Source organism: Ictalurus punctatus, chromosome 4 (genome assembly GCF_001660625.3).
Source record: "Ictalurus punctatus breed USDA103 chromosome 4, Coco_2.0, whole genome shotgun sequence".
In the NCBI taxonomy this organism is placed as follows: Eukaryota; Metazoa; Chordata; class Actinopteri; order Siluriformes; family Ictaluridae; genus Ictalurus; species Ictalurus punctatus.
The window spans coordinates 29,461,849-29,478,720 of record NC_071284.1 but is presented as its reverse complement, the minus strand read 5'-3'; the positions used below and the strand labels follow the sequence as shown (position 1 = coordinate 29,478,720).

At 38.1% G+C, this 16,872-nt stretch overlaps 1 protein-coding gene across 3 annotated transcripts; it reads right to left on the bottom strand.

Moving 5' to 3' along the window:
- Positions 1 to 2,648: 2,648 nt before the first annotated feature.
- LOC124627014 (sodium- and chloride-dependent GABA transporter 2) lies at positions 2,649 to 13,797 on the bottom strand. 3 transcript variants are annotated; one of them, XM_053678137.1, is made up of 14 exons: positions 13,488 to 13,797; positions 13,017 to 13,151; positions 12,503 to 12,643; positions 11,942 to 12,020; positions 9,995 to 10,127; positions 9,707 to 9,841; positions 9,194 to 9,297; positions 8,823 to 8,947; positions 8,597 to 8,709; positions 8,286 to 8,423; positions 7,434 to 7,458; positions 6,551 to 6,651; positions 5,949 to 6,119; positions 2,649 to 3,539 (listed from the first exon to the last, which is right to left on the bottom strand). In XM_053678137.1, the coding sequence occupies exons 1-14, from the start codon at positions 13,621 to 13,623 to the stop codon at positions 3,459 to 3,461; spliced, it is 1,617 nt and encodes a 538-aa protein (XP_053534112.1). In that variant the 5' UTR covers positions 13,624 to 13,797; the 3' UTR covers positions 2,649 to 3,458. The 3 variants fall into 3 exon arrangements, with proteins under 3 accessions (XP_053534112.1, XP_053534111.1, XP_053534113.1); XM_053678136.1 differs by having other exon boundaries at positions 7,434 to 7,536; positions 13,488 to 13,796; XM_053678138.1 differs by lacking the exons at positions 13,017 to 13,151; positions 13,488 to 13,797 and having other exon boundaries at positions 7,434 to 7,536; positions 12,503 to 12,539; positions 12,629 to 12,643.
- Between the last annotated feature and the right edge of the window lie 3,075 nt (positions 13,798 to 16,872).

Sequence of the window (16,872 nt, the reverse complement as noted above, 5' to 3'; positions counted from 1 at the left end):
TGAATCATTTTTGTAGATAGGTGAATTTACTGAAAGACTACCAGTAAAGCCAGTTCACCACATTCATTACATTCATTCACAATGTGCACACATTCATTGTCCATATTCTGCCTAATATACTGAAAACGGCTCCATTAATATTTCTTCTCTCGTCACATTGACAATAACACATTACATGAATCACGTAAATGTTTGCATCCCTGGATATTACTGTCGGTCGTTTAACATTTCTGTCCTAAATTAATAAAATAGTTGTAAAATATTAAACTTTAGCTACTTAGCTTACATCTTACCTCACACTATTTCACCGTTAAAACTGAAGCATTATACGGCTTCTGCCCTGTTTGATTTGATTGGCCATTTCAAACATTTTGACATTGACGAGCTTTGCTAGACCACCGAGGCAGACCCGTCTAAAATTTCTTACAACATATGCAGTAGTGCATAATTGAGTGCAGCAGAGCAGCATCAAAAATATCAAATATTTGGGGGGACAATTTGGCCATATCTGATTATTGGGGGGACGTGTCCCCTTCAATGTCTATGGTGGTTATGGGGTGGAATCTTTGTCCAAACTGTAATATCGAACGAATTTGTGCGGCGTAGACCACTCAGCCACAGCACACACATCCTGTAACGGTAGCCCTTTGGATAAACCCTTCGAGGAGGTCCCCCCCACACCCAGTGGAATGAGCCCTTATGCCCAGAGGCGTAGCAAGACTGCACGCCTCATAAGTGATAGAGATTGTCTCCACCATCCAATTGGAGATTTGGACAGCATCACCTCTACTGTCGCTGCCAAAGCATACCAGAAACAACTCCGGCTTATGCCACTGGGCGGAAAGGTGCGCGTAAGTACAGAGAGCCCTTACTGGATACAGTAGGTGCATTTTCTCTTGTTCTGGTGTGAAGAATGGAGGAGGGCAGAAATCCTACAATGCTAACGGCTCGGCAACTGGGGAAACAGAGAGAGCTTGTAGAGCTCCTACTCGCTTGAGAGATATCAGGGCCAGCAGAAGAGCTACCTTTAGAGTCAGGTGCTTCTCTGAAGCTGGGGTGACTGACAGACCTTCAAGGACCACAGAAAGGTCCCAGGTAGGTATGCGTGGTCTGCAGATGGGCCTCAGCCGCCTGACACCATGCATAAACCTAACTGTAACCTGTGTATATGTTTCTGTAAAGCTGCTTTGAGAAAATGTCCATTGTTAAACGAGGTTTACAAATAAAATTGAATTGAATTTAATTGAATAGTGAGAAACTCATACATGCATTTTTTACATCTAGACTCAACTACTGCAACAGTGCTTTGGTTGACTTACCAAAGAGCTCCATTAAACACTTACAAAGAGTTCAGAACGCAGCTGCAAGAATCCTGACAGGTGCTATACTGAAGAATCATATCACTCCTGCACACCTACAAACACTTTATATGAAAAGTTATGGTTGTTAAAGTTAGGGCTAAGGGTGGGGGATTGTACCTGTTCTGACAATGTTCATTCATGTAAAACTGAATGAAATCCAACCACTTTGGCCTGCACTGATTTGAAAGCATGTTCACCTGGGAGAACCTGAATGCTTTAATGCTCATGTGCAACAAGAAAGATATTCTCATGAGCTTGGACAGTGATACTGTTATCATCCAAGGTGCTGAGCTGAGTGCATTTCAGGAACCAATACTGAAATGGCTTAATTTAATTACATTTGGCAACTACTTTTATGCAATGCAACATAAAACTAAACTAAGCATTTGGAGTTTAAGAGCCTTGAAAAGTGGCAACTTGGTAGTGACAGGACTTGAACTCTCAACCTTCCAATCAATATCTCAAAGCCACAACCACAGAGAAAAATCTGGGGAATTAAAGAAATAAAGAAATTAAATTTTTACCAAAAATATTCTACATACAGTACATACATTTGAGGTCATACGTTTACATATGCCTTGTAGAGTGAAGAGGGCTGACTAGTCTCCGGTTACCAAGTGCCCTCTAGTGGTCATCTGAGGTGTGACATAATATAGATATACACTACATGGCCAAAAGCTTGTGGATACCTGGCCATTACACCCATATGTGGTTCTTCCACAACTGTTGACATGGATTTGGAAGCACATAATTGTACAGGATGTCTTTGTATGCTTTAGCATTACAATTTACCTTAACTGGAACTAAGAGGTCCAAACCAGTCCAAGCATCACTATGCCCCTATGAACAAAATGAGGTCCATGAAGTCATGGTTTGTCAAGTTTGGAGCCGAACTCAAGTGCCCCATCTTCAACTCCACTGAACACCTTTGGGAATAACTCAAATACCGACTGCACCCCAGGCCTCCTCACCTGACATCAGTGACTGACCTCTTGTGGCTGAATGATCACAAATCCCTACAGCCACGCTCCAAAATCTAATGGAAAACCTTCCCAGACGTGTGGAGGTTATTATAACAGCAAAGGGGGACTAAATCTAGAATGGGATATTCAACCAGCACATTGGTCAGAATTTAATGGTCAGGTGTCCATGAACTTTCAGACTTTTGGAAAAAAGTTGGACTTTTAGGTCAGAATAACCAAAGACAGATTAACCATCGGTCTTTGTCCAGGGTACACTAGGTCCAGTGGGATGTGAGCTGGAAGTTTATAAATGAAAGAATGATAGTTTTCAAATGGAAAAAATGATGATTTATTAAGCAATCTTACTGGTTTTATTTTTAAGGTAATACAGACATGCATCTGGGTATCTTATTGCTTCTTTTATGTGATGTCTGGCTAATACATACAAAAGCTGAGTAGTGGATTAGTTACCAAAAAAAAGAGAAAGAACTGAGAGAGATAGCAACATTGGCCAAGGTACCAGTGATATCAATCCATTTTAAATTGTTAGTTGAGATTTTATTTTAGATGGTAGTGGAGAACCGAGCACTGCTGTTAACTGAAACTGAAACAATGCTGAAATAGTGAACAATGCCAAGGATTCTGTCAAGACTGCTAATACCAACACTGCCAGCATTCACATTACAGCATTCACATTAGAGCCTTTGGCATGGACAGCATGCGTCGCAGGGGAGCCTGGGGGCCTCCAGGGTGTATCAGCCAAGTTGTTTTGTTGTTTTTTTTAATCCAGTTTTTAATCCATCCTTGACCACAAAGCAGTTCCATGTTCCAGTGCCCACAAGGGTCCTGCCTGTCTTGCCCAGGTCTTTGGCATGGAGAGTCAGACCCGCAGGCCCGCAGCAAGCTTCTGAGTGCTGCCCACCCATCTTGTGGATCGGCCCTAATCCAATATCGGTGATGATTAACAACTATCATGACAGTTATAACAAGTTTGAGTTAAATTTTTGTTATATTTAAGTGTATTTGGCTTAAAGAAATTGATTTATAAACTTAAAAATTTTGAGGTAATTAGTTTCCTCAAATTTTTTGTGTTAGATGAACTATCCGGTTTTACAGTGCAGTACTGTTGGCTTTGTCAAACTGCTGATTGCATTCTAGCTCTCTGCATCTGGGTCAATGGTAACTTGCTGTCAGGACTACACAGGTAAAGCCAGCGCTGTGAAGAGATGCAAGTTCATTTATTCTTTATATGTTTATATTATTCAAAGTATAAATTAGGATATAATAAAATATAATAAACAATAAAATATGAATGTAAGTAATATAGTAAAATCATAAAAACTTTTTTTTAATCAGGTATTTTTATAAATTTACTATGACATTAAACTCAAAGTTGCATACTTGTGCACACCTACTTTTAAAATCCAAACCTCAGACAGTGCCTTTCATAATTATTCACCCCCTTTTCCGCATTTTGTAGCATTACATCCTGGAACTAAAATGGACATAATTGGGATTATATTATGTTATGAATCTACACAAAATGATCACATCAGGATCCACTTCGGGACTATAGCCACCACTCCCCAATCCACTCCAGATCCACCATGAACTTAGTGATTTATCTCACTCACCTGATCACTAGCAAACTTGGTTCACGTTAGTAGCACATTTGTGAAACAGTACGTATTTAAGTAATTCTGTTTCATTTATTCTTTTACTTAAACGTAAAAGACAGACTCCATTAGCATGGCCATAGGTGCCATTCACAATTAAGTGGTCACCTTCTTCAACCTCCTAAGGTATAGGAGGGTACCATAAGGTAGTTCTCAACTTACCCTGGTTATATATTCACACCTCTATGAACTGGCAGTTAGGATAGATGACAGTCTGGTCTACTCGCTACTGGAAGAGAGGCCTCAAGTTGCCGTGACATATTTCAATGCATTCCACATCCATAGAGAGCCCAGTCTACAATCCACCTCATACTCTGACATATATCCTCTGTTCTGCACTGTAACACATTTCTGTAGTTTTGTACAGCATTATTACTGTACCATGAACGAATGCTTACTGTAGAACCTGTATACAACACGTTGCTCTAGATCTGCAGAGTATCATGGTCAAATTTCATCGTCGGGTGAATTCTACAGTAAACATAATTTTTCCTGGGAATCACAATACAGTAAGTTTGGGCTGGATTTTTTTTTTTTTTTTCAGCAGTAGAAACAATAATCTATCTTTTGCATTATTTCCAGCACATATGAGAATAAGGATATGCTGATGGCCAAGAGCTTACTGACAAGATTTTTGTTGCAAGAGCTTACTTACAAGATTACACACTTTCTTCAACCCTTGGCTTCAGCAAGGTAACTTCGGTCATTATTTTTGCAATGCTACATTATGTTTCCTTTAGTAAAGTTACGTAAAGTTATTTAAGACTGCACTGGGAGAGAGAGATAGGCAGAGGAACCCTCCTTAGCTAGTAAGCTATTGTGCATAATATTCACAAAATAAACTGTTTGCACATGAAATTTGAATCGATTTTGTTATCTGGTGTGTGTGGTTGTGTGTAGGTGTGGGTGGGTGTATACTGTTGTACCATGCTACTGGAAACTACAGGAAAGTCATGTTGTTTACAAAACAAAATAAAAAATGTTTCCAAAATGAAAAATACAAATTAAAATCTAATTAGTGTCTATGTGTTGTCCATTTTACAATGTTGAAAGTTGAACGACGTTATAGAATAAATGTCATATATATGACAAAAATAGTGTCTTCAATTTCCAGTACACAAAATGAATGCAGTAATGCCTGTTACTGTAATCTTATATTTGCTCTGATAAAAAATTAAATAAAAAAAATACAGCATCCTATTACTCTGATGGCAGTAAGAGTACTGTAATTATTACTGTAATAGCAATTACGGTATTTTATAGGTACTGTGTTTAAATGTACAGTAAGCATACTGTGGAATGTACTATAGAAACTTACTAGCTAATTGCTGCAAGCCAGTTACTGCACATTTCTTTTTCACAGTGTTATTTTTACAGTGTGAGACGAGAATAAAGCTATTGAGTATATTTATGGTTTTTTTCATCCCTCCACATTACCAGATTCTGCTTGATTGTTTTTAGTCAAGAAAAAACAAGGTCTCTCCCATGCATAGAGGTTTGAACTAGAAATACCAGCTGTTAAATACCAGTATGCACTTCATTCAACTGTGCAATTCCTGTTCTTTTTCACCAAGTTGACCAGAGCATATAACCTTATTCACATCCGCAGAGGCAACGAATGGAAGGTTGCTTTTTCCACCACTAGGGCTATCTGAGTACTTGATTTATTTACAGTATATGGAGATCATGTGAAACTTTAATGGTGCAATCTAATCTAATTATCATCTAATTACTTGACAGCTGATAGCAAGAGGCTGCACCAGAACTAATTAATGTGTTTTTTTGTTTGTTTGTTTTTGTTTTTTTTTCTTCCCCCGACTTCAGTATTATAGGCTATTTTGTGTGGATTTATATAATCACAGTTAAGTCCATTTCAGTTTTTCAGTGACACTAAAAATGTGGGAAAACTTCAAGGAGAGTGTAAACTATTCCTTTGTGTCTGTCCTCACCTGTCTGAGGCTCCCTTTCAATGTGCAGAGGCGGCCCAATGCCCATCCAGGAACCAGCATCATTGAAGACAGAGCCATCAACCAGCCCAGTGCATACGCCCAGTCTGGGTACACGTACCAGCGGTTGTATTTCAAAGGCTGATAGTCAACCAAAAAATATATGAAACATACCTTGGGATACAGAGAGAAGTTATGGTTAATGGAAAACAAAGTACATAAATGGCAACAGGGAACAATAGCATATTGGTGAAAAAAGTCCAATATTGAACATAAGTCATATTTTCTGGTGCACTGTCCAATCTGTCAACAAACTGCTTTAAGTTCAGCACTACCAGTTCAAGATATTTGTTTTATATAAATGCATGTCTTTAAATACACACAGTAAATACAAAAAAATATATATGTAATGATTTTTGAGGACAATATTAAATATATTTTAAAAGGTCATTTTTTTTGAGAGGTAAGTCGATTCCAGATTTCTGAACTGAGATAAAACTGTAAAGATGGTAAATATCTGATCTGTAGCTTTTCGTGACTATAAATATCAGATTATCCATTATACTTTAAACAAGAATGAAGCAAACACACAGACAAAAGCTTACCAGTAAGAGAACTGGGGTGACATATTTCCAGCACATCCGAAAGATGATGTTAGGGTATGACCCTGTCATATCTTCAATGACCTCAGACATTCGTCCAGCGCCTTGAAGAATTGACACCATAGAAAAGGTGGTGGATGTGTGGAGGTATTAATTAACATGACATTGACTTATTTTATGTCTATATATTCAGTGAAGGCTTACATCTTAAACATTTAATCTTGTCTTGACATGTGTGAAATAATACTCTGTGTGCAGAGTAAGAATAAATGGTAAATTTATGTTTTGTCACTGCACTATTGGACATTACACATAAAAAAGGATCAAATGTGCACAATGACATGACATTTGAACCTACATTAGATAAAACATAGGGAATCTGTAAAAATAAATAAATAAATAAAAATAAAAAAAATAAGGAATTCCTGGAATTCCTCCAATTCCTTACGGGGACCCTAATCACTGGACTAATCGACATCCGAACATATACTTATGTTCATAACCAACACTGGATAATTTTCTTTATTCTTTATTTTCTATTAAGCTTTTTGCTCTGATTTTACCTTCAGTAAATTAAATCCATGCTACTAATTATTTACTTTTGCCGTAAATACTTTTCGCATTACTCTTGGTAAGACTCTTCCCATTACTTGTAACAGAGTTGTCATTTGTCTCATTTTGCCTGATCCTAACGGGTTTTGTGTTATTCTAGGAAAATTATCTTATGGAAAAATTCATTGGAGAGCAGATATGATCGCAAATTCAACCGTAACCATAATCTATGTAAATTTTTACAAAAATTAACGTGGGTTTTTTTTTTCTTTTGTTTTTTGCATCTTTGTACATTAGAAATATATACATTTATTATGAATTGTAAATTTAGTACCGAAGACCCAGCCCACTGCCAGGCACTGAAACACACAGATAAAGACAATGCATACTCCATTACAGGCGTAGTAGTCAAACAGCTGAAACACATACATCCCCCCCTGCAGGAGAGAAGAAAGCTGCATTAGAAAAGAAAATGCAAGTGCTAGTAATCATAACATGTTCCCACAGGTTATGGACTGATGTTCTATGGAGCCATGACGATAATTAAATTCACCCTCTATCCTGAATCTATCCTGAACTTTTGGAACCTCAGGTGCTACAGCTGCACTACATACAAATAAATTCAAAGTTTTTATCAGGGCCTAACTGACAATAATTTGGTTTCTACCAGGGAGCATGCTGGCTTAGTGTTTAGCACATTTGCCTCATGTCTGCGGGGTTGGGGGTTCAATTCCCTCCTCCGCCCTGTGTGCACGGAGTTTGCATGTTCTCCCTGTGCTTTGGGGATTTCCTCCAGGTATCTCCTCCAGTCCAAAAACAGGTTGATTGGCATCTCTAAATTTTATGTAGTGTGTTTGTGTGTGATTGTGCCCTGCATTGGCTTGGCACCCTCTCCAGGGTGTCGACAATGTCCCCAGGGATAGGCTCCAGGCTCCCCATGACCATGTAGGATAAGTGGTACAGAAAATGGATGGATGGATGGTTTTCACCAACTTCTATAAACAATCAAATAAACTCAGGTGTCAACACAAAACAACACAACATTTCAATACGTAGTCATTTGCTGCAGATGAATCAATCTTAAATATAATGCATTCCATTTACAACTATTCTTCTTCTTCAGTTACTGTATACCTTTCTGAGTACATCGAGCTTCAGATGGGTCAGTTTTTCTCATTGTCCTTACCTCTGTGACCATGATGAGTTGGCAGAAGAAACAGAAAACACAGAAGAGAAGCAGGAAGATCTCACGCCGTCCAGTTCTACGCAGCACTCGGGGAAACATGTCCGTCACTGATGTAATGATCACCTCCATTGTAATAAACTGGACCACAGCACAAGTACAGCAGTATGATGAAACAGTAATAGGTTTGTGTGTGTGTGTGTGTGTGTGTGTGTGTGTGTGTGTGTGTGTGTGTGTGTGGTGTGTGTGTGTGTGTGTGTGTGTGTGTGTGTGTGTGTGTGTGTGTGTGTGTGTGTGCGTGTGTGTGTGTGTACCTGTGTGTCCAGACCCAGAAGAATAATCATAAGGAAGAAGCACACAGCCCACAGCTGAGGAAGAGGCATCATAGCAACTGCCTGAGGATACGCTATGAAAGCTAGGCCAGGACCTGAAGAAAACACCTCATCTTGTTTCCCTTTATTTATATTTAGTGTAAAATTACCAAAGCAAATTTCATCATATTGCCGAACATCCTAAACCTGTATATATAATGGGTGATACCTGACTCAGCCACATCCTCTATAGGAACACCTTGCACATGAGCCATGAAGCCCAGAACTGAGAACACTGCAAAGCCTGCTACAAAACTGGTGCAACTGTTGAGCAGACACAGCCAAAAGCAGTCCCTAAAACACATACATACATATACATAATTCTATAGAATTATAAGACATATTATAAAGTATGTAATGGATTTTTCATCTTCATACATGTTTTTTAATTTGCTGTCACTCCTGGGTGAATGTGAGATTGAGTTTCATTTGATTCTCATTTGTATAAGTACAGTTATTTTATAGTAAGTTGGGTGCCTCAGATAGAAACTTTCCGACGTATTTGACAAAATGTCAGGAATTGTGTAATGTTCAGTTCACCTGTAGCAGTTGTTGTTGTATTGGTTGTAGCTGCCTAGTACAGTCAATACACCAACACCTATACTGTATGAGTAGAAAATTTGACTGGCTGCCTCCATCCATACCTGCACATCCACCCAAACACGACAGAGAAATGAACAATGGCAGTGATTACCAAACTACAACTTTGATACCTGATTTTTGTTTTATATGCCAAGAATTTGTCAACCATTTACTTCAAAATATGCCTTTCATAATTACAAGATTTCATCAAATGTAAGAGTTTAAAAATATATCAGGTATAAAATAGACAATCAGCCAGAGTGGCAAAATTCATATTATGTATTAATAAAATCCTTATGAATAACAATCAAGCATCAAAGATAATTAAACACCCCAATGCCATATACAGAAGAAAAGAAAATACACCCTCCTTCAATTCTATAAACAACTAAAAAATGATTTCAATATGTCAGTCTTTATGTACTGTTTTTCACTATGACTATCTATTTGCATGTGGTGCGGCTGCAGCACCTGAGGCTCCAACAGCCGTTGAAAGTCAGGATAGAGGTAGAATTTAACACCCAACATGGCCCCAGGCAAAGTTAGTCCACGAATCAGCAACACCAGCAGCATCACATAGGGGAACGTTGCTGTAAAATATACCACCTGAGAAGAGAGGATATAGAATATATGATGTAAAGTAGGCCTTACTGTTTCATACTGCTTTATGACCATAAATGTATAAATGTATAAATTTGCCATTTTAAGAATTGATATGTAATTCATAGCTAAGTACAGAATAAAAGTATATGAACACACCTTCCCTGTAGACTTGACTCCTTTCCAGATACAGAAATAGCAGAGGATCCACATTGCAATTAGACATAAGACAATCTCATAGTTGACCTTTCCAACATCTTCAATGCCTTTAGAGATAGAAAGCACTCTTCTCCTGTAGAGTGAATGTGATCAATTAAAAAAAAAACAAAAAAAAAACAGAATAATATTCTGTAACATTTTGTGACTCATGTAGTGTTATCTGTCGATGGGCTTAAGCATAATGCGGCATCCACTGCCAGCCAGGGATGTCACTAGAGAGTCATGAAGGGGGGGGCGGGGGGGGGGGGGGGGGGGGGGTAATCATGATTTAATCGTGATTTTACCAATGTAAAATGTTTAAACAGTAAACTGTGTCGTGTGTGGATCCTTCGCTCACCAACAGAACGGCTCGATTAAAGTGTATACAAGTATGATTTCGGAAGTTCGATTTCAGTATGATTTCAGTTTGACTTGGATTTCACTCCAATTTGTACTTGGACTTGCATATGTATTTGGACTTGTCTGTCTTGGACATTGATCTTTCTAAATATGGTCTTGGTCTCAACCAATATATAAAAAAAATGTTTGTGTAGTCTTTTATTTTTGCATGTACAAAGTTTGACAGAGGAAAGTTTCTTTTTCTAGAAAACATAGCCTAAAGATTGGCACAACACGTGCATAAAGCCAATAATTTGAAGTAAAGTTTGGCCTCATATAGGATTTGATGGTTTTCAAATCGTCAATTTTGACTTTGCATTGCTTTCATTTGAACTTAATCTTAATCTTGACTTTGACCTTATTTTTCTTGACTCGATTTCTGTTTGTCCAGCACTGGACTTGTCTTGGACTTGACAAAAGCATTGTTTATGACAGCCCTTCAACAAACATCCCTTTCTGTGTAAAAAACTTGAAATGGCAAGCTGGCAACCTAGTACACATGTTCAACAGCACTTTTCATCCTGGAAGTCTTATGGATATTGGATTTAACTACGTTATAAAAATGACAACCTTTACTCTATTTACTTGTACAGTATCTCACAAAAGTGAGACCCACTTAAGTGTTTCCCAGCTCTGTATCAGAACTAACCAAGCATTTCTAGAATTACCCAAATAATGTGCAACCAAATCTGCTCTGTCTGTATGAGCTGTTTAAGAAAATTTGAACATAGCAGTAGTGGATACATAGCCAGACTAGCACACAATGATTTTCATATACAACAGCTCAAGGCACTAATTGTGCCCAATTTGGTCATTTTCAGTTAGGGGTGTATTTACTTTTGTTGCCAGCGGTTTAGACATTAATGGCTGTGTGTTGAGTTATTTTGCGTGAACAGCAGATTTACACTGTTACACAAGCTGTACACTCACTACTTTACATTGTAGCATTGTGTCATTTCTTCAGTGTTGTCACATGAAAAGACAATCAAATATTTACAAAAATGTGAGGGGTGTACTCACTTTTGTGAGATACTGTACACGCAGTGTGAGGGAAATTATGCATTTTTACTTTGTAATAGTTTTGTTCTTGTTCTGTTCATGTTCATGGTCAATGGTTAATGGTCTGCATTTATATAGTGCTTTTATCCAAAGCGCTTTACATTGTTTCTCATTCACACACTCACACACCAATGGTAGCAGAGCTGCCATCTGAGGATAACGTCAAAGAAGGTCATGTCCTGTCATTTAAAATAGTACAGAATGTTTATCTGCTTACAGAGACACAAATATGTTATTCTGTTAAGGGTTCGACCCTGAAACAAAGCCTGTTTGAATTGCCTCAAACTACTCCTTATCAGTTAATAAAAGTGTATCATGCAAAGTACCTCAGAGCGCTCTCATTATTCTATCCTGCATTCTATTATCCTGTATTCATCCTTCTGTAATAAACCTTTTCACCTGAGAGGAGAAGTCTGCGTGTGTTGTCTAATTTCTACGACAGCAACTTACTCCCAAAATTCAGTGGCTGCTGGTGTTGAGTTGGCCTGTCTTGTCCAATTAAGATCACTTCCAATAGCTATACAGTCATCTAAGATAGATAGATAGATAGATAGATAGATAGATAGATAGATAGATAGATAGATAGTGTTGTTATTATTATGTATATTTGGAAATTTGCATTCATGAAATATGAAGGATTTTTTATTTATTTATTTCTTTATTTTGCAGTTTGTCCCAAGGTATACTGGCTATATGTATTTATATATTACTATTTGTACATGAGGTGTGTTAAAAATGAATTCTTAGAGAAGTACGCTGCAAAATATCCAACATTATATTAAGACCCACTTAAGTGTTTCCCAGCTAGAACATCCAAATTTAAAATGTTGCGGTGTATCAGAACTAACCAAGCATTTCTAGAATTACCCAAATAATGTGCAACCAAATCTCCTCTGTCTGTATGAGCTGTTTAAGAAAATTTTAACATAGCAGTAGTGGATACATAGCCAGACTAGTACACAATGATTTTCATATGCAACAGCTCAAGGCACTGTTGATTCTGTTTTATACCTGTGTTCCAGATGTTATCACAGCTGGCCCAGGGAAGCTGAAACTTGAAGGATAAGACCAAATAAAGCAGTGCCCAGGCAAGTATTATGATGTATAACATGCAGCTATAGAGTTCAAGCAACTGACCGGCATATCCAACACCTGACAAAGGACAAAAAGACAATAATTTAGAATGAAGTTCTTAACAGTACACAGGTCAAATATTTCCAATAAATGCATTTCCATCTAATCTTTTTCTACGGCCTTATAATGTCTTGAATTTATGCAGGTAAAAAAAGAAAGAAACAATGTATGTACAGGGGGAAGAAACCTACACATTGAAAATGAGTGCGCTACATTTGTATAATACTTCAGATTCTACTAATCTGAGCAGAGACAGCACTAAACTACAACCTTTTAGAACCTTTGTGTGAAAAGGCTATATATATATATATATATATATATATATATATATATATATATATATATATATATATATATTTATTTATTTATTTATTTAAAAGAACTGTGTCACCCTTAGCCAGTGGACAAATACGCTGCCAACAGGTGATGCCACCCTCTTGTGTGTACTGTCCCATAGCTGTCTCCAGAAGGAATAGTGGCAAACCACAGGTCACAGCAAGCACCAGGTAAGGCACCAAGAATCCCCCTGATAACACATGAACATATCAAACTCATACTAAACTTCATACATTAATCTTCAGTAACCAGAAGGATCCCAGCAACACTGGGTACAAGGCGAGAGAATTCTCCCCCAGATGTGTCACCAGTCTGTCGCGGGGCATCATACCGAACATATCAAAAATATTTAATAAAATAATTTATATGAATCTATATCAGGACTTATCAAATCTGAAAATACATCAACTGAAGTAATGTTTTCTTTTAACATACTAGAATCCTATTTATTTATCCTTCATTTGTAATATTTAAACATACCTCAATAAAGACCAATAAATATGGTTATCTGTTTCAGTGCGCTTACCCCCTCCATTCCTATAGCAGAGGTAGGGGAATCTCCAAACATTGCCCAGACCCACTATGTCTCCTGCTACAGCAAGAAAGAATTCTGTTTTACTAGCCCAATGTCCTCTCTCCTTTACTTTCCTTTTTTCCACCATCTCTTCATGTATTTGCGTGTTCGGCTTCTATTCCACTTCTGCCACTATTGTTTGTATTTATACGTCTCCTTCCTTCTTCTTATGACTGGGGTCCTAGGCTGTGAACCAATCATTTACCAGACATCCATATCTCTCTCTCTCTCTCTCTCTCTCTCTCTCTCTCTCTCTCTCTCTCTCTCTCTCTCTCTCTCTCTCTCTCTCTCTGTGTGTGTGTGTGTGTGCATGCACTGAGTGCAGAGCAAAAGCATGCAGAGCTCTCTGGTGTCTTGCCAGTTTTTTACTTGATTTCATTTGTTCCATTTGTTTCCTACTGGACTAAATAATGAAAGCATTAATATATTAAGTCAAATAAACAAGCTGCAAATAGCTGAAAGTGGGAGAGAGTGAGCGCGATGCCATGGCCTCTGAGGCCAGCGGGAGATGCTGTCTCTCCTGCATGCCGTCATCACAGACACCGAAGGTGGTGTTAGAGCTAAACCTGCTGCAGATGATAGCATTAGTAATGAGCCTCAATGACTGCACTGACCCTGTAAAGCAGCAGCAAATGAAGAAACCACAGAACCCACACAAGAACACACCGAGACAAAAACACACTGCTTTATTGTTAAAGAACAATAAAGCTGAGCTGCAAACAACACTAGAGAAGATGGACAAGGTGGTAGAATCGTCCAAGCAGCCACAGCACAGTGTTGTGATGCAGGAGAATGAGGGCTCAGAATGCAGCGCAGGAGCTACAGGAAAGGAACCGCTCACAGACATGGACGAGGCAGACGTCAACCTGGATCAGCCAAATAACTTCGACTTTTCAGAACAACCTGAACAACTTTACACCACAGAACAGATTAACTCGTTTTTAGACTTGATTAAAGGAAAACAGAAATCTCACTGACAAAATATTGCCCTGACAAAGCAAAATCTGCACAACACGCAACAAAAAAATAAAAACCTGAACATGTTCTCACCAGTCCAGATTGAGAAAATGGACATCAGTTGCAAGATAGTAAAACTGAAGGGGTTTGGGGTTCCTGGGGGGTCTGATGCTTTAAAAAAAAAAATATATATATATATATATATATATATATATATATATATATATATATATATATATATATATATATATATATATATATATATATATATGTGTGTGTGTGTGTGTGTGTGTGTGTGTGTGTGTGTGTGTGTGTGTAAATATACACTGATGCATTAAAGGCGTCTTAAAAATCAAAGTCACAAATGTAATGGTCCTTTTTAGTTCTCTATGTAATAAAGGCCCAACTATTTATATATACATTATTTATATATACAATGCAAGACATTTATATTTAGGACCAAAATAACTACAGTAAGGTCATTGTGTATTACAATAAATACAAAAACTAGTTAGATTAGATGGTTTATTATATTTCAGATTTACTTGCTCTCTACCCCCAGGAGGACCTTTCACCTTATTATGCACAGATATAGTGAATAATATGTTCCAAATAGTAGAGCAAACCAAATTTAAATTACAAAACTTCCACTGTGTATATACTGCTAACCTTTTTCCTATTCCTGTCAGCTTACACTATTTTTCTGCTGTCCCAAAGAAAAAAAATACAGACTAGCATCAAAATACAATGGTTTCAGACACTTGAGGGTTTATTGTAAAGAAAAGAGAATTAAAGGAATTTAAAAAATTGTTAAAGAACTAGATTTGCAAATAATATATTTTTATTTTAGTAAATGACTTTGTCCTAACCACAACCTAAAAGCATACTTGAGTCAAATCCACACGTTTGACCATGTTCTAGTTGAAGTCTGAGGATGATAACGCTCCCACTTTTAGTTTTATGAATCATTTTTGTAGATAGGTGAATTTACTGAAAGACAACCAGTAAAGCCAGTTCACCACATTGATTACATTCATTCACAATGTGCACACATTCATTGTCCATATTCTGCCTAATATACTGAAAACGGCTCCATTAATATTTCTTCTCTCGTCACATTGACAATAACACATTACATGAATCACGTAAATGTTTGCATCCCTGGATATTACTGTCGGTCGTTTAACATTTCTGTCCTAAATTAATAAAATAGTTGTAAAATATTAAACTTTAGCTACTTAGCTTACATCTTACTTCACACTATTTCACCGTTAAAACTGAAGCATTATACGGCTTCTGCCCTGTTTGATTTGATTGGCCATTTCAAACATTTTGACATTGACGAGCTTTGCTAGACCACCGAGGCAGACCCGTCTAAAATTTCTTACAACATATGCAGTAGTGCATAATTGAGTGCAGCAGAGCAGCATCAAAAATATCAAATATTTGGGGGGACAATTTGGCCATATCTGATTATTGGGGGGACGTGTCCCCTTCAATGTCTATGGTGGTTATGGGGTGGAATCTTTGTCCAAACTGTAATATCGAACGAATTTGTGCGGCGTAGACCACTCAGCCACAGCACACACATCCTGTAACGGTAGCCCTTTGGATAAACCCTTCGAAGAGGTCCCCCCCACCCCCAGTGGAATGAGCCCTTATGCCCAGAGGCGTAGCAAGACTGCACGCCTCATAAGTGATAGAGATTGTCTCCACCATCCAATTGGAGATTTGGACAGCATCACCTCTACTGTCGCTGCCAAAGCATACCAGAAACAACTCCGGCTTATGCCACTGGGCGGAAAGGTGCACGTAAGTACAGAGAGCCCTTACTGGACACAGTAGGTGCATTTTCTCTTGTTCTGGTGTGAAGAATGGAGGAGGGCAGAAATCCTACAACGCTAACGGCTCGGCAACTGGGGAAACAGAGAGAGCTTGTAGAGCTCCTATTCGCTTGAGAGATATCAGGGCCAGCAGAAGAGCTACCTTTAGAGTCAGATGCTTCTCTGAAGCTGGGGTGACTGACAGACCTTCCAGGACCACAGAAAGGTCCCAGGTAGGTATGCGTGGTCTGCAGATGGGCCTCAGCCGCCTGACACCATGCATAAACCTAACTGTAACCTGTGTATATGTTTCTGTAAAGCTGCTTTGAGAAAATGTCCATTGTTAAACGCTGTTTACAAATAAAATTGAATTGAATTTAATTGAATAGTGAGAAACTCATACATGCATTTTTTTTTACATCTAGACTCAACTACTGCAACAGTGCTTTGGTTGACTTACCAAAGAGCTCCATTAAACACTTACAAAGAGTTCAGAACGCAGCTGCAAGAATCCTGACAGGTGCTATACTGAAGAATCGTATCACTCCTGCATTTAA

Coding starts and splice junctions, on each gene's coding strand:
- LOC124627014 (XM_053678136.1), bottom strand. CDS start 13,623: ATGGTGGAAAAAAGGAAAGTAAAGGAGAGAGGACATTGGGCTAGTAAA. Junction 13,152..13,487: donor CTGCTATAGGAATGGAGGGG/GTAAGCGCACTG, acceptor ATGTGTTATCAG/GGGGATTCTTGGTGCCTTAC. Junction 9,842..9,994: donor GAGTCAAGTCTACAGGGAAG/GTGTGTTCATAT, acceptor CTCTCTTCTCAG/GTGGTATATTTTACAGCAAC.